Raw genomic sequence first — 18110 nt, 5'->3', positions numbered from 1 at the left:
CCCCCCTGCAGGTTTAAGTCATAATGTACTGCATACTAGCCTGGTATGAAAGGCTTGCCTGTCATAATGTGCCCTTTAGGGACCTATGGATCCCAGGGGCTCCTGACTTCCCCCTGATCTTTCTTCTGGGTTCTGTCACTTCAGCCATTGAATGACTGGGCCTTGATTTCACATCATCATGAGATCAGGAGGCGTGGCATGCATGCGCAGCTCGATGTATGTTACCACTGACGGGTAGGGAGAAGAATTTTGACTGAAGAGACGATAAAAGCACTACCTGTAAGCAAGTTTGATTTCTGTAAATTCCTTTAGCGTGAATGGGGTAAAATGCTGGCTTTTTCCATCTTCTTCTTCTTCTTCTTCTTCTTCTTCTTCTTCGTCTTCATCTTCATCTTCATAGAATGCATGAAGTTAAAAAACCTTCTGAGTGCAGCTATGGGGGCAATCGGCAAGGAGGGGGGAGCCAAGACTGCCTACAGGGGACCCAAAAAGAAGAGGATCTTCTTTAGAATGAGTTTAAAGGGGTTGTAAACCCTCCTTTTTTGTTATTTATAATAAAAAAAAAAAAAAAAAAAAGTCATACTTGCCTCCATTGTGCAGTTTGTTTTGCACAGAGTGGCCCCTAGTCCTCCTCTTCTGGGGTACCTCAGCGGCGCTGGTAGCTCCTCCCTGCATCGAGTGTCCACGTTTTGGAGAAGGTGGACACCCATGCGGGCATGCTCTCGAGTCCTGCATCTGTGTACATTCACACAGAATGCAGGACTCGGCCCCAGCGCCTGCCTCTTGGATTTGATTGATGGCAGCACAGCCATTGACTCCCGCTGCTCTCAATCTATCCAATCAAGAGCCGAGACAATGGGCAGAGAGGAAGAGCACATCTCCTCCACTGAGGGAACGAACTGGCTCAGGTGGGTAAAATGGGGGGCGGGGGGGGGTGTCGGGGGCAGGGGGGTCTAGGGGACCTGTCGGTGTCAGAAGTTTTTTCATTTTAATGCATAGGATGCGTTGAGGTGAAAAACCACGAGGGTTTACAACCCCTTTTAAGAATGACTGACTGCTCTAGAGCTCACACCTTCACTTTTTGGAAGGTCTAAGGAACACGTGGACAATTTGCAAAATAACTACTTGGTGGCAGTAGCTTCATACTACCGGTATCTAGAGATACCTGTTATGTTAATCTTGCAGAACATGCACAGCTATCCTCACCTGCGTCATTAACATAAAATACACACTCATGGGAAACCTACTATACATTACCTTTAAATGACAGTTCTAATTATAGGTGGAATTCTCAGATAATGTATATAGTTCACATGGTTTTGTTTTGTTGCAGATCATCTGGACTCAGGATGAAGCTTTTCCCCAATGTCATGGGGTTTTTGACCCTTCTGGCGAGTCTTGAACAAGTGTATATGTGGCATCCAAGGAGTCCCTTCAGCCAGATGTTTAATGGCGTAAAAGTTCCCCCCACCACTAGAGGGGACCCTGGGGAGCCACTCTTTCTTACCCCATACCTGGAAAGCGGGAAGATTGATGAAGGTAAGGAGGGGGGAGTAAACAATCTGTGAAATAAAAAGCACAATTGGAACCAATGAAATAATCCCTCCCAGCGCACATGTATCAATATCTCCAAAGTTGCTACTATGACAAATAAAGATACTATACACATATGTTTGAACGTGCTAAAAGCAAATGCAAACATAAGCAGCGCTAATTGGTCAACATTCAACATTGGACCAACATATATAAAAGTCCTTCTTCACTGACACGCGTGAGTATAAAAGCTGTGAGCCTGTTCCCAATCTGGGTTGAATGGCAAGAGATTGTTGCAATAATGACTATTCCCGTCACCACACCTTGTGACAGACCCCCCCAATGGGTAACGACTCGCTAGATCACCGCAAAAGCCAAGCATAATATGATGATATTTTTGTCTTGCGGTCTGTTGAATGTCAAACTCTTCTTCTATATCAACTCGCCACCATGAAAGACACTCTCATAGGGTGATATTATGATCATTTTAATCCATAAAAAAACCCTCTTAATACATTGCACTCACAAAGATAAAAGCGTGTCATATCCTCTAATAACATCAGACTGCGAGCGCAACTCTCACCACCCTTTCCTTGAAACGAAGCAGGCAGTTCCTGGGATGAGGTGCACAATCACTTCTGTACAGATCAATCGCATTGTCGCGCCTTTAATGAAGTCCTTCGCAGCTCTCACCACCCTTTCGTTGAAATGAAGCAGGCAGTTCCCGCGTTGAGAGGCACAATCATGTCTGTACACATCATTTGCGTGGTCATGCCCTTAATGAGGGCATAACCACACGATCGATCTGTACAGATGTGATTGTGTGTGCCTAAACCCAGGAACTGCCTGCTTCATTTCAACGAAAGGGTGGTGAGAGTTGCACTTGCAGTCTGATGTTGTTAGAGGATATGACACACTTTTGTATGCTTTTATCTTTGTAAGTGCAATGTATTAAGAGGGGTTTTTATGGATTAAAATGATCATAATATCACGCTATGCGAGTGTCTTTCATGGTGGTGAGTTGATATAGATGAAGAGTTTGTCACTCAACAGATCGCAAGACAAAGGGATATTCTCATACAATGCTCAGCTTTTGTTGTGATCTGGTGAGTTGTTACCCATTGGGGGGTCTGTCAAAAGGTGTGGTGATGGGAACCATCATTATTGCTTCTATTCAATCCAGATTGAGAACAGGCTCACAGCTTTTATACTTGCAGAGTGTCAATGAAGGACTTTTTTATATTTGTTGATCTGAATGTTGACCAATTAGTGCTGCTAATGTTTGTATTTGCTTTTAGGGAGTTCAAACGTCTATAGAATCTGTGAAATAGATTTCCTTGCGAAAAAAAGAGGCTGCAAGAAATTAAAGTTTTGTTAGCGAAACAGCATTATATTTTCTTTACAAAGTGACGTTTCTGGAACATCCATAGCACTGTTACTGGCGTTTAGCCCCTTTATGTTCCTATATCCTGTGTTATTCAGCATTACCTTTTTTATTTCCAATAAACCACCTTCTTTTTCAGCACGTGAGCTGAGCCTTGTGGGAAACCTTCCAGGTGTGAATGTGAAGAGTTATGCAGGATACCTCACCGTGAACAAGACCTATGACAGCAACCTCTTCTTCTGGTTCTTCCCTGCTCAGGTATGACCACAAACTATACTGTTGCTTTACATTTTATGTAAATTCTGCACACAATAAGCAAGCATTTGAAAAATAGGGAATTTTATAAACTATATAGAAAACCGAGATAAAAGGATATGGAAATATAAAGAAGCTGCCATCGCTTCAATGTGTACCTACAAGTGTTAAAATAATAGTGTAGCGCTAACTTCAAATAAAATAACTTTCAATCTCTTCTGAAGTCCTAAAGTTCAATACCAGTGATCCATTAAATGTGGATAAAAAACACATAATATAAATCTGTATGCAAAGAATAAATTGCCCTGCTGGGCAGTGTACCAATTTCCAGTGCTAAAAATAACAAATAACCAATCCTGCAGATATAGGATGATAATGCAACCTTAAATATATGTCCAAAACAAATAATGTTTTGTTTTATATATTTAATAATGGGTTGTGAAACCATTTTCCAGTGCTGTAAATCATAAGTTCAAAGTCCACCAGATATATATATATATACATATACATTTTTTTTTTATATTTTAGGTACTTGTATAGTGCCTTCATTTTACGCAGCGCTTTACATCTACATTGTGCATTCACATCAGTCCCTGCCCTCAAGGAGCTTACAATCTTGATTAAATAAATAATCCAAAAAATAAGTGCAGTCAAACAGTTTCTTGCATGCTGTATCCTGTTAGAAAGTGGGGAATCAACTTCCAGTGCTGTAAATCCTATACAGTATCTCACAAAAGTGAGTACACCCCTCACATTTGTTGTAAATATTTTATTCTATTTTTTTTATGTGACAACACTGAAGAAATTACACTTTGCTACAATGTAAAGTAGTGAGTGTACAGCTTGTATAACAGTGTGAATTTGCTGTCCCCTCAAAATAACTCAACACACAGACATTAATGTCTAAACCCCTGGCAAAAAGTGAGTACACCCCTAAGTGAAAATGTCTAAATTGGGCCCAAAGTGTCTATTTTGTGTGGCCACTTTTTTTTTTTTTTCCTCAGCACTGCTTTAACCCTCTTGGGCATGGAGTTCACCAGAGTTCAAAGTTTTTCCACTGGAATCCTCCATGACGACATCACGGAGCTGGTGGATGTTGGAGACCTTGCGCTCCTCCACCTTCCATTTTTGAGGATGCCCCACAGATGCTCAATAGGGTTTAGGTCTGGAGATATGCTTGGCCAGTCCATCACCTTTTCACCCTCAGCTTCTTTAGCAAGGTGGTTGTCTTGGAGGTGTGTTTTGGGTCTTTATCATTTTGGAATACTCGCCTGTGGCCCAGTCTCCGAAGGGAGGGGCTCATGATCTGCTTCAGTATGTCACAGTACATGTTGGCATTTATGGTTCCCTCAATGAATTGTAGCTCCCAAGTGCTGGTAGCACTCATGTAGCCCCAGACCATGACACTCCCACCACCATGCTTGACTGCAGGCAAGACACATTTCTTTGTACTCCTCACTTTGTTGCCACCACACACTTGACGCCATCTGAACCAAATAAGTTTATCTTGGTCTCATCAGACCACAGGACATGATTCCAGTAATCCCATGTCCTTAGTCTTTTTTTCAGCAAACTGACTGTCTGTCTGCAGGCTTTCTTGTGCATCAGCTTTAGAAGAGGCTTCCTTCTTGGGCGACAGCCATGCAGACCAATTTGATGCAGTGTGCGGCGTATAGTCTGAGCACGGACAGGCTGACCCCTTCAACCTCTGCAGCAATGTTGGCAGCATTCATACGTCTATTTCCCCAAAGACAACGTCCGGATATTACACATGTGCTTGACTTCTTTGGTCGACCACGGGGAGGCCTGTTGCGAGTGGAACCTGTCCTGTTAAGCCGCTATATCGTCTTGGCCACTGTGCTGCAGCTCAGTTTCAGGGTCTTGACAATCTTCTTTATAGCCTAGGCCAGTGATGGCGAACCTTGGCACCCCAGATGTTATGGAACTACATTTCCCATGATGCTCATGCACTCTGCAGTGTAGTTGAGCATCATGGGAAATGTAGTTCCAAAACATCTGGGGTGCCAAGGTTCGCCATCACTGGCCTAGGCCATCTTTATGAAGAGCAACAATTCCTTTTTTTTTTTTTTTTTCAGATCCTCAGAGTTCTTTGCCATGAGGTTCTATGTTGAACTTCCAGTGATCAGTATGAGAGAGTGGGAGCAATAACACCAAATTTAACTTGCCTGCTCCCAATTCACATTCGACATGCTGCTTGCTCCTGCACAACCGTTCTGGGGTGCCGTCATGATGTCCACCGAGAACGAGAGCCGCACTGTCCCTTGTCATTTGAGAGAGGGTGGGCGGCAAATTGTTAAATGGATTCTCCTCTTGCCAGACAATCGCAATCTGCAACGATAAAAAACTACCATAGTGAAATACTTTATGGATGATGTTTATTGACGTAGTGGTAGCTTACAGTTAAAGTGGATGTAAACCCTGTTCTATACCCAGTGAAGTGAACATCCTCAGATTCTACACAGAGATTAAACAAATCTCCCTACATAAGCTTTACATGTTTATCTGCTATCTTCAGCTTAATATATTCTTTAGAATTTTTACTTCTTCATTCAGCAGTAGGAGGGATTCTTGGCATACACTGTGCGACAGCTGATTGGAGGAAAGGCACCCCCCCCCCCCCCCCCCTATAAGCGGAGGCTTGTAAAGCTGTGACAAGAGAAGCACTCTGCTAATCTATTTGTAGCACCCACCCCAACACAAATTTCAGGCTGGTTTTATCTCTGTTGCTAGAGAACTTGTCAGAAGTTATGCTGATAACAGAGGAACCAAACAGCAGAAAGACATGGGACAGTGCTTTGGTGAGAGATAAGTAAATCCTCACAACATGTGCCTCAAATTTCATGAATGGTGTTTACATTAACTTTAAAATTGCAATATTCCACATATGGCAATCTCCAAATTTCACAAAGGAGCAAATAAGTGAACTTCTGCCTTTGACCACAACTGAAAGTGACGTCACCTGGCTCCTCCCGATGCGTTGTCACCAATCACGTGACTTCCTTAGGGGAACCCTGAGAAAATCCATGCGGTTTAGCCAGCTACTGTCTCTCCAGATTGTAGGATCGTGGTGACGATACTGGAAATACCAGGCACTTTGTGCATCTGCACGGTTGCCTGTAGATTCAGCGAAGGAGCACAATGCTACCACTACATTGCAAGCCAGTGATCTAGCATTGTCCCCCCTTTAACAGGAAGTCAGATTCTATGAAAAACTAGCAGGATCGAGGGGCAATCTTTATAACGTGCAAACAAACCATTTTAAAACCTTGAGTTCTGAAGGCTTAAAGTAGAACTAAGGCCACTTCTGTCCATTTGGGGAGATTTCTCTTAACCCCTTGGCATTGGCCAAATGCAAATATGCAGTCTCTGTGTCTGATCCTTGGTACAGAGAGGCCACGTATTTGTTTGAATTGCTGTCAGATCATGTGATAGTGAATCATGGCGGTCACATGCTCTTAAGCCCCGCCATGCCTCCTGGAGTCATAAACCTCTTAAAGGCCAGGAGGCACCGGTGTGAATAGGTTAACTTCCTGTCCCACAGCCAAAACCGCAACGAGGGAATTCTGGGATGTCACTAGTACTAACTGCCCCGTTGGAAGATTTGTCCTCTAATCTTGTTCTGTTGTCAGCCCAAAATTTAGGACCATAAACAGGACAAAGAGAGGGTGAATCTCCCTAATGAGGACGGGGATAGAGATTAAAACCTGACAGGTTATACCCCTTCTCCACTTCTCCCCTTCTCCTATCCAAAACAAAAAAAGTTAATACAAAGGTTTTTTGAGGCGGGGGGTTCATTGACTTTAGCCAGCAGTGCACTTTAGTTGGTACCGCCTTAATACTGTCCAGGGAACAAAGTAAAAGTCCATGCATGAATTGCAACTTTTATCATCCTCTATGCAAACCCTTGTAGATCTTCCTAAATCTTTTTTCTTCCTGTACCTGGGTAGGGCTGAAGCCCCTTTTCACATGATCCCATGCTGTATACTTTCCCATGTGTGTCTGAAGTACAATTGGAGGGTAGTAATTGCTCAGATTCAGGTCCATTTATGTGAAATAATGGCAACTAGAAGGTTTTTGCTATGGGAGTAACCAGGTGCAGATGTTAAGTGCTCAGCAGTGGTGGTGCATCCATACGGGCACCGCCCCCTCTAGCACCATTAGATTCATGCATTGCAATCCATCTATGGCCGCCACTGCCACCCCCTATTCAAGGCCCCACCTAGGCTCTAATGGGCGTAAAAAGCTGACCTGTGAGCGCCATGCTGGGCTCTCGCAGGTCACTCGGCTTTATTAGAAAAGCGAATAAAATATTCTCTTTCCTAACACTAAACCACCTCTCCAATCAGGGGCTCGGATCTCTTACCTGTCACCTGATTGGCTGAAATGACAGGCACTGTGATTGGACGCCTATCAGGACATCGAGGAGTTGTCCCACCAAGACAGGGTAAGTGCAGATGGCTGGCAGGGGGCACACTGGCAGCATTTGATGGGGGGCACAGTGGGGGCGATTGATGAGGCACAGGGGGGTTCTAGTTCATGGGGTTTTTTTTTTTGTTTGGTTTGTACACCCTCAACAAATTTTGAGCACCAGCTGCCGGTTTAGATGTAACATTTTTGTCTTTGAATATGGTGTACTCCTCTTTAGCTTGTTGTGTAGTTGGCTTCACTGAGCAGCATGTTAGATCTAGATGTGCTTTTGAAAATTGTCCTGCTAAGACCTCATTCTGTCAGCCCCCTCGTGACACAAATCTCAAACAAAATTGAATTTAGTGCCCGGATCAACCAAATTTATTTTATTACAGAAAAATCATCATTTAACTAATCAGCAACTTAATTCTGGGTCAAAGCAACAAGAAACAGTGACTCTCCTATTCTTATAGCATATCAGAAAAAACAGGGAGAAAAGATTCACTCAAGAAGAGCAGCGAGAGACCCGTTGCTTAATTATACAAAATATAAAATTTAATTCATAGCAAAAAGAACCATTTTAATAAACCTACACCACGAGCAGAGACCGTATTAACAATCCACAAACAATTTAAAAATAAGACAACGTTGTCTAATTAAAAAGGGGAGGTGGAGCTGCACTCACACTTGCATACATCTCACTAATGGCTCTCTTGACACAAAGTGTGAAACTATGGGACGGTATTTTGGCAAACTCTTGTCTCCATTACTGCTGCTACACCCTCTCCCGGATAACCCTATGTCCCACCTGGCTCGGAACAACCTCACATCTTCTCGTGGTGGCCCGCCCATGGGTTGGTTTTAACAGGCTCATTACTTTCTTGATTCCCGCGCTTTTCCCACGTGATCCTTGATCCGAGAATACCCACGAAGCGCAGCCAATTCTTCATTACATTCGGCTGCGACACTGGATAACTTCCCTCCGACGGCTTGACTCCTTCCCATATCAAATGACTGCCTTTGAATGCACCTGCCAGCATAGCCTAGGCACTCACGGCACCATCTCCATGATCTACTCCTCGCTCACCGCCGGTGGCACCTCCACTAACCTCTCATATGCTTGAATGGGAATGTGACCTGTCCCCATACACCTTGCAGACTGGAGTAAAGCCTGGTTCAGCATAGCGAAACTCTTAACACAGACACGTTGGAGGCAGCCTATAAGGTTCTTCTATGCTGGTACTGGGTCCAAGTCAGCATCGTCAAGTCAAACTCATCCTGTGGTAATGGATGCTTCCGGAGTCAGCGAGGAGATTCCCTCTTTCACGTACCTTTCTGTAAGGACCCCAAATTTTGCATTGCTCCATCCCCCCCCGATCCCAGGTCTCTTCTCTCACCAGCAGAAACTAGCCACATACCTATTTATCGCAGCTAAAACTCACAATAGCAAGGGCCTGGAAAAAGCCGGCTGTTTCATTTCCGAAGGTTAAAAATACCTTGATGACCCTCCATGGTTCATGAAAAAATGTCCAGTATCCTCCACAACTCCCAGTTCTGCTTCCCCTTGCCTACCTTAGCCCCTGGGTCTATCAGCTCGGGCATAACACACAGACCCCTGGCCTGAGGGTCAGTGTTAGTCTCTAATTTATATATTTCTGTGAACTTCTGTCTTGTGCTCCATGTCCATATCCCCTGCATGGGAATTTATCTGGTAACCCTTCTCCTGTGTTTTTTCCACAAAAAAAAAATAAGTACCAGAAAATTGTTCTGCTTGCCATATTTTTGCAGTTTCCAGTTAATTGCACCATTATATAACCTATAAGGCTCTATGGCAACACATCTAAAATGCATGTAAATCGCACAACTTGTCTACAATGCACCACAACCACAATACACTTAGTGTTACTAAACCCAGGACCCTGCATTCACTATATCTGGTCTCCCACAGTACACAGAATATGGAATTGCAATTTATTTTAGTAAATATAAACTGCTAAATACCTTTCTCATCAGCACTTGTGACTTCTGTCGGTGTCTGGTTAAAGCTTGTAAGAGGAGTTTTCATTCTACTTTGACTGTCCTATGAGGCTGCAGGATCCCTGACCCTCTGTCTGCATAGTGCTGATTGGCCCTGTGCTGATCACATGCACCTTCCCAAGAAAAGAAAAAAAAAACTCTAGCAATACACACCAAACTGAGCATATGCAGAATGACTTCAAAAGCTCTGTACTATCAGGAGATGTATTGGAGACAGTGGAAGAAATGGAGGATCAGAGAAGACCGGATCAAACAGCCTTTTTACACAATACAGAGGATTAACCCCTTTGTTTCCACAGTGAGTGTAACAGTCATGCTTTACTGCAGTGGTCATCAACCCTGTCCTCAGGGCCCACTAACAGGCCAGGTTTGCAAGATAACTGAAATACATCACAGGTGATATAATTTGCTTCTCTGCGATTGCAGTAATCTGGTCCGCATCTCCCAAACGTTGCATAAAACCTGGCCTGTTAGTGGGCCCTGAGGACAGGGTTGATGACCACTGCTTTACTGCATGTTGTGTTCTCTAGCACAGTTCTACACTATGTACACTAGGTGGTGCTGTATAGCAATATTAGTCTTCATACCAAACATTTGCATATCCTGATGATTTGAAATTTGTCATGTATTATCCTTTAAATCATGGGTCTTCAAACTATGGCCCTCCAGTTGTTCAGGAACTACAATTCCCATCATGCCTAGTCATGTCTGTGAATGCCAGAGTATTACAATGCCTCATGGGATTTGTAGTTTGGTAACAGCTGGAGGGCCGCAGTTTGAGGATCCCTGCTTTAAATGGTAAAATAGATGCATCTTGTGTGGGTTTTTTTTTTTTTTTTTTTTTTTTTTTTTTTTTGCTTGTATTGATCCCCAGGTATTCTTACACTTTAGATGACTGTCTTAAGACCTGGCTGTGGTATGTCTGTTGCAGTGTCAGACTATTCAAAAACCTTTGTCTGGTTTTTGTTTCCCCAATGATAATCTAGCACAGATTTTATTTTATTTATTTTCTTTAATAAAGTTTTTTAATAAAGTTCCTTTTTTTCCTAATCCACATACAGCTGTCACAAGACCCAGCTCTTTCCCAGCCAGTCTGCATGGGAACCTATGCAGGAGGAGCTTATAGTCCTGTGCTGCTAGTCACATGTGCCAAATAAATAAAATCAGCCTTTGGAATACAGAGTAAACATTTGAATAATATATCCATAAACGGTTTTAAATTGTCATACAAATATTTGAAATCAAATCTTGTGTTCCTTAAGATGGCCATCTAAGAGTCTTAAAACTATCAATACTCTCTGCAACCACCACCAATTGTGGAAGAGAGTTCCACATCCCTATTGCTCTGACAGTGAAAACCCCCCTTCGCGGTTTAAGGTTAAACCGCTTCTCCACTCTCAATGTGTGGCTCGTTTCCTCTCGCTCTCCTTGTGACTGAATTGTTTTTTTTCCTATGCTGGGATCACCATTGATTTGTAAATCGCTATCATGTCCCCTCTCAAGCCTCTTTTTCTCCAGTGAGAATAAATCTAGTGTTTGTAGTCTTTCCTCATAATTGAGGTCCTCCAGCCCCTTATTAGTTTTGTTGTGACTGTCAGTCTAAACAGCGTAAAATACAGCATTTGATTTCCCAAACCCATCCACCCTCCCCACACTCACACACACACACACACACACACACACACTTCTTTTTTTTTTTTTTTCTTTTTTTTTTTTTTTTAAATATGTGGGTTTAATGTTGGGCAGCCACAAAGATCAATGGTAATGACTTGCATATAACTGCAGCTTCCGTTCTCTCTGGATCTGCTGATCAGTTTGAGAGCCAACTTTCAATAGAGATACCTCCCTGCTTTAAGAGTTCTTGCATCCTATGCCGAGTTCTGATTTACTCGTACAGTTGTACAGTTTTGCTTGTTTAGCAGCACAGACATATGGCATCTCCCTGTAAATGATGAGGCTGTAAGCCTGTTTTTCCAAAACAATGAGTGGAAGGCTTTTGGAGGCTGGCCAACTGAACATCTCCAAACATTTTCATGACGGCAAGATTTTTAGATGTTTGAAATCTCATATTTCAGGCTTTTACAAGTTCTGTTTTCTCTCTCTCTCTTTTTAGCAAACATTTCTGAAGTTATGTCAAAATAGTGAAACCTGAGTGGATGTTCTTTATACTGCACAAGGCATTAATTGTATATAAAAAAAATCCAGTGTTTTAAGAAGTCCACTTTGGTTTCCAAGAAGGGTAATCCATCCCAAAACTTTTAGCGTAAACTTTGCTTTAAATACCAAGCTTTCCCTTTTTTGGGTATAGCATGACTTGTTGTATAAGCATGTGCTATATTAATGCTTATTTTATCCAAAATGTATTTTCTTCCTCTTTGATAACATACAGGTCAACCCAGACACGGCTCCAGTGCTGCTTTGGCTACAGGGAGGACCTGGTGGAACGTCAATGTTTGGTCTCTTTGTGGAGCATGGACCTTATGTAGTCACAGAGAACCTTACATGTAAGTAAACATAAGCTAGTTTTAGGTGTGGCTTTGGATCAGTGTTTCTCAACCTTTTTTCTAGCCGGGGTGCGCTTGAAAAGTATTTTTAGTCTTGAGGCACCCCAGTCTGTGGCTTGGTTCACGTTACTGCATTTTGCGGAGCGTGCACGAAATTGCACTCGATTGTGACACGCAGGCAAATTGTGTTTTTAAAAAGGGTAGGGGACTTCTTTTACCTGCATTTCTGTGGGTAGGGCAGCCCATTGAATTTAATGGGCTCCCCTACATATAGCCGCACAGATGGGAACCAGGGGCTTGTTCACGTGTTGGGTTGAGGGTGTGGTAAAACCATGTGGTTGAGCTGCTTCCCCTTTAGCTTCAGAGGCAGCAGTTGGTGTGGTGGTGTTGCATTAAGAGGATTAAAACAGGTGTGCCTCCTGAAAAGCATGAACATGGATTGCTTTTCAGCGGCAGTCCTCCTATTATAAAGAAGCTCTAAAAAAGGCAGTTCTGGAATAGGAGTCTGAACGGACACACACACACACACACACACACACACACACACACACACCTCCCTATATGTGTGTGTATACGTAGTGGATATAAAAAGTCTACACAGCCCTGTTAAAATGTCAGGTTTCTGTGATGTAAAAAAAGACAAAGATAAATCATTTCAGAACCTTTTCCACCTTTTTAATGTGACCTATAAACCTTACAACTCAATTGAAAAACAAACCAAAATCTTTTAGGCGGGGGGAGTAAATATAAAAAACTAAAATAATGTTGTTGCATAAGTATGTCTTATAACTGGGGATGTAGCTGTGTTCAGAATTAAGCAATCGCATTCAAACTCTATTTAAATAGGAGTCAGTGAATACAGTGCCTTGCGAAAGTATTCGGCCCCCTTGAACTTTTCATCCTTTTGCCACATTTCAGGCTTCAAACATAAAGATATAAAAAAAAATTATTTTGTGAAGAATCACCAACAAGTGGGACACAATTGTGTAGTGGAACGAAATCTATTGGATTTTTTTAACTAATAAAAAAATGAAAAGTGGGGCGTGCAAAATTACTCGGCCCCCTTGCGTTAATACTTTGTAGAGCCACCTTTTGCTGCGATTACAGCTGCAAGTCGCTTGGGGTATGTCTCTATCAGTTTTGCACATCGAGAAATTCTTGCCCATTCTTCCTTGCAAAACAGCTCAAGCTCAGTGAGGTTGGATGGAGAGTGTTTGTGAACAGCAGTTTTCAGCTCTTTCCACAGATTCTCGATTGGATTCAGGTCTGGACTTTGACTTGGCCATTCTAACAGCTGGATACGTTTATTTGTGAACCATTCCTTTGTAGATTTTGCTGTATGTTTGGGATCATTGTCTTGTTGGAAGATAAATCTCCATCCCAGTTCCAGGTCTTTTGCAGACTCCAACAGGTTTTCATCCAGAATGGTCCTGTATTTGGCTGCATCCATCTTCCCCTCAATTTTAACCATCTTCCCTGTCCCTGCTGAAGAAAAGCAGGCCCAAACCATGATGCTGCCACCACCATGTTTGACAGTGGGGATGGTGTGTTGAGGGTGATGAGCTGTGTTGCTTTTACGCCAAACATATCGTTTTGCATTGTGGGCAAAAAGTTTGATTTTGGTTTCATCTGACCAGAGCACCTTCTTCCACATGTTTGGTGTGTCTCCCAGGTGGCTTGTGGCAAACTTTAGACGAGACTTTTTATGGATATCTTTGCCACTCTTCCATAAATGCCAGATTTGTGCAGTGTACGACTGATTGTTGTCCTATGGACAGACTCTCCCACCTCAGCTGTAGTTCTCTGCAGTTCACCCAGAGTGATCATGGGCCTCTTGGCTGCATCTCTGATCAGTCTTCTCCTTGTCTGAGCTGAAAGTTTAGAGGGACGGCCAGGTCTTGGTAGATTTGCAGTGGTCTGATACTCCTTCCATTTCAAAATGATCGCTTGCACAGTGCTCCTTGGGATGTTTAAAGCTTGGGAAATCTCTTTGTATCCAAATCCGGCTTTAAACTTCTCCAACAGTATTAGGGACCTGCCTGGTGTGTTCCTTGGTCTTCATGATGCTCTCTGCGCTTTCAACAGAACCCTGAGACTATCACAGAGCAGGTGCATTTATACAGAGACTTGATTACACACAGGTGGATTCTATTTATCACCATCAGTCATTTAGGACAACATTGGATCATTCAGAGATCCTCGCTGAACTTCTGGAGTGAGTTTGCTGCACTGAAAGTAATGGGGCCGAATAATTTTGCACGCACCACTTTTCAGTTTTTTTATTTGCTAAAAAAGTTTAAATTGTGTACTATGTATTATGCACTGTACCTACCATCATTTAAAGTCCCTCTGATAAACCCCAAATACAGTTCAGTTGTTCTAGTAGGTCCTTCCTGACATTTTCTTAGTCGCATCTTACAGCAAAAGCCATGGTCCGCAAAGAGCTTCCAAAGCATCAGAGGGATCTCATTGTTAAAATATATTGGTCAGAGAATTTGATATACCATGGAACACAATGAAGACCGTCATCAAGTGGAGAAAATATGGCACCAGAGTGACATTACCAAGAACTGGATGTCTCTCCACAATTGAGAAGAAAACTGGTCAGGGGTTGCTGCCAAAAGGCCTACAGCAAGAGCTGCAGGAATATCTGGCAAGTACAGGTTGTGTGGTACATGTGACAACAATCTCCTGTATTCTTCATATATCTGGGCTATGGGGTAGAGTGGCAAGATAAAAGTCCTTTTAATTACCAAGAAAAACATCCAAGCCCGGCTAAATTTTGCAAAAACCCATCTGAAGTCCCCCGAAAGCATGTGTGGAAAATGTATTATGGGTTGATGAAACCAAATGTCAAGGTTTCTCCCGCTCGGAACGGGCGGGTGCGCGTACGCGGTGTGCACATTCGCATGCGCGTTATGGCGTCAGTGGGCCTATTTAAAGGAGCATCTACTCGGTGCTGTTTGTCTGCAGCTCTGTACCCAAACTACCTGCTATCTGCCTGCTGTTGTGATATCTGACCCGGCTACCGTCTGACCTCGCTGACCTCTCCTGCTCTGACCCCGGCCTGCCTGACCTTGCTTGGACTGTACCTCTGTTGCCGAACCTCTGCCTGCTGTACTTACCGAATACTTTCGCAAGGCAGTGTGTGTGTGATAGAGATTATATATATATATATATATATATAGAGATAATATATATATATATATATATATTTATTATCTCCTATATCAGTACAAGCACACTGCAGGTATGCCACCAATCTTGATTAGTTTTTTTTCTTTGGGGGGTCAGGGACATTATGGGGAGGATTTACCAAAGGCAGATAAACTGAGTGCAGTTGCTCCAGAGCTTATTAAATTAGATGAAGCTTTACTTTGCAAGGAAAATGGAAAAAAAAGTGTGTTTTCTTGCACATGATTGGATGACGGAAGTAAGCAGAGCTTCCCCTCTTTTGCTCTGACACAACTGCACTTGCAAAGTGCAGAGTCTGACTACCAATGATTGGCATTTACTAAAGGCAATGGATTACCATGGAAGTAAGGCAACTAGTATTTGTAGAAGGTCTGCTGTGGGTGTAGGCATCCTCTCAGCACAGCTTTTCTAAACGTATCTTATGTAATAGCCCTAAAGGGTAATGATGTATCTCTACAAGTCACGTGTGCATTTTCCAAATTTTAAATGAGTGCTTCTCACATTCCAAAACATGCAAAGGTCATAATGAAGCCTGGGCAGTGACCCGCAGTAGAATTTGTGTATTTGTGAGTTCATTGCTGGATCTGAACCTTGTGTTTGTCTAGAGGAAACAGCTGTGCCGTGTCAGTGCTATTTTCCTTGTATTTTTGTTTATGACTGACCACATGTTCTTGTGTCCTTATAGTGGTTCATCGGGAATTTTCCTGGACAAACAAATATTCAATGCTCTATATAGATAATCCCGTAAGTCTTGCCTTCTAAGGAAAATAACTTGTGTGTTGTCTTAATTAAAGCTGAACACCAGGCAGATAAAAAAAAATAAAAAATCTTTACACATAACTATATCCTTATTCTCTGAAAAATAATCCATACACATCCACTACTTAAACACTTGCCCTCTGGAAGATTTACCCCTCTTTATGACCAGGCCACTTTTTTGGTGATACGACACTAACTTTAACTGAAAATGGTGCGGTTGTTCAACGTTGCAACCAAACAAACTTTCCCCCCCCCCCCCCCCCCACAAATAGAACTTCCTTTTTGGTGATATTTAAACACCTGTACGGTTTTTATTTTTTTGCTGTTAAAAAAAAAAAAAAAAAAAAATAATAAAAAAAAAAGACTTACAATTGTGAGGGGAAAAATACATTTTTTTTTACTTGCTACTATAAAACATATCCAATAAAAATATTTCGGCTTATGTATGTTTGGTAAAATCCCAATAAGCATATATTGATTGGTTTGTGCAAAAGTTATAGCGTCTACAAACTATGGGATATTTTTGTTTACTAGTAATGGCATCAATCAGCGACTTAAAGCGGGACTATGATATTGTGGCGGATAAATTGGACACACACACTTTTTGAGGACCAGTAACAGTAATACATTGATTCGTGCTTAAAAGATATGCACGGTCACTGTACTAACTGGGCACTAACCCCCTTCCCAGGAGCTAACTGGCGAGTCCACCAACACCCACCGATCTACCTATGTAAACAAGGAAGATAGCTGTTCTGTCAGTACAGAAGTCGTGGATCCTGTGTCTCTGCAGAACAGGGACACAGATCTATGCCTTCCCCTAGTACAAGCACCCCCCTCACAGTAAGAAATGGGATCGAATGGTTAACGGTTAACCCTTTGATCTTGTTTCTTACTGTGAGGGAGGTGCTTGTACTAGGGGAAGGCATAGATCTATGTCCTTGTTCTGCAGAGGGGGACTGAGTCATCCGACAGGTCGCCCCAGTGTAAACTGAGTCTTGCTGTCCAGTCCTAGGCCGGGACAGAGACAAGATCTAGTTGTAATAACTTAAACTATAAAATGAGTAAGGTGTGATGCATTTTATTAATTGCTCTGCTGCAGATTGTAGTGCTGTTGGGAGATATCCAGATGGCTGGGTTCTTCTTGCTAATTTACTAATGTTCTTTGTGACAGTAAACTGTATGCTTGTGGCAAAGTTTGCTGCCCACAGAAAGTAATTATTAACTTGCCCAACCTTGCAGCAAATGGTGAATGGACATGTCATGTGGAAAAGGGAACACCCAGATATCTTTGGAAAAAATAAACTAAAAAAAAAAAATTCCTTCAGTGCAGTGCGATCGTGGGCACTTAGTCTGGATCCCTAAGTGTAAATTATAACACCAGATTTTGTACGATGTCCCATGCAATATAAGTAGTGGGTACTAATGAATGCAGGATCTGTTTGTTTTTGTTTTTTTGTTTGTTTTTTAACTCTTCAAAGGGACCTTTTTAAAAATGTTACTGCTTTTTGACCAACTTTTTTCATTAAGGGCAATACAGTATTTTTATATATTTTTTTTTCCATTGTGGTTTTAGAGGTATACATTGATTATAAAAGTATTACAAGATAGAATGTAGTGAAATATTGTGGGGAAGTTTTACCAAAACTGGTGCAGCTGTGCATAGTAAGTGTGACCGGACCATCTAGCACCCAGCTTGGGTGCTTCTGTCAAGATATAGCTTCCTCCAGTCTGGACCCTAAAACAGGTATTCTAGCTGAATATTGCACCCAAGAATCTAGCTTGGATGCTCTGGAACTGGAACTCTCTTTATTGTAAAATCACACAGAATATATAAAATGCCAGATCAGGTGAGCCTAATCACATTATCATATGCAAAGAAAAGTGTATACAGGAATATAATTAACATACTAAGGAACAGCCAACATAAACTGTATGCTAATTCACCTCTAGCAACTAATAGCTGACCGTGATTTAATGAACCTGAACAAATTAACTAGCCACTTAAACAAGCC

General features: G+C 42.2%; 1 protein-coding gene across 2 annotated transcripts in view; it reads left to right on the top strand.

Annotated features, from left to right (window-relative positions):
• CPVL (carboxypeptidase vitellogenic like) overlaps positions 1-18110 on the top strand; it is a 159367-nt gene that overhangs the window by 7550 nt on the left and 133707 nt on the right. For both annotated transcript variants that reach the window (XM_077491358.1, XM_077491357.1), the window contains exons 2-5: positions 1334-1539; positions 3057-3175; positions 12027-12141; positions 16022-16080. In XM_077491358.1, the coding sequence (XP_077347484.1) occupies positions 1350-1539; positions 3057-3175; positions 12027-12141; positions 16022-16080 (483 nt within the window). In that variant the 5' untranslated portion in view covers positions 1334-1349. The remainder of the gene's footprint in view (positions 1-1333; positions 1540-3056; positions 3176-12026; positions 12142-16021; positions 16081-18110) is intronic.

The sequence above is a fragment of the Lithobates pipiens genome, unplaced genomic scaffold, assembly GCF_037356315.1.
Source record: "Lithobates pipiens isolate NorthernLeopardFrog02 unplaced genomic scaffold, aLitPip1_a1.2 Scaffold_19, whole genome shotgun sequence".
Lineage (NCBI taxonomy): Eukaryota > Metazoa > Chordata > Amphibia > Anura > Ranidae > Lithobates > Lithobates pipiens.
The sequence above is the reverse complement of the archived record's forward strand: the minus strand, read 5'-3'. Positions and strand labels throughout refer to the sequence as shown.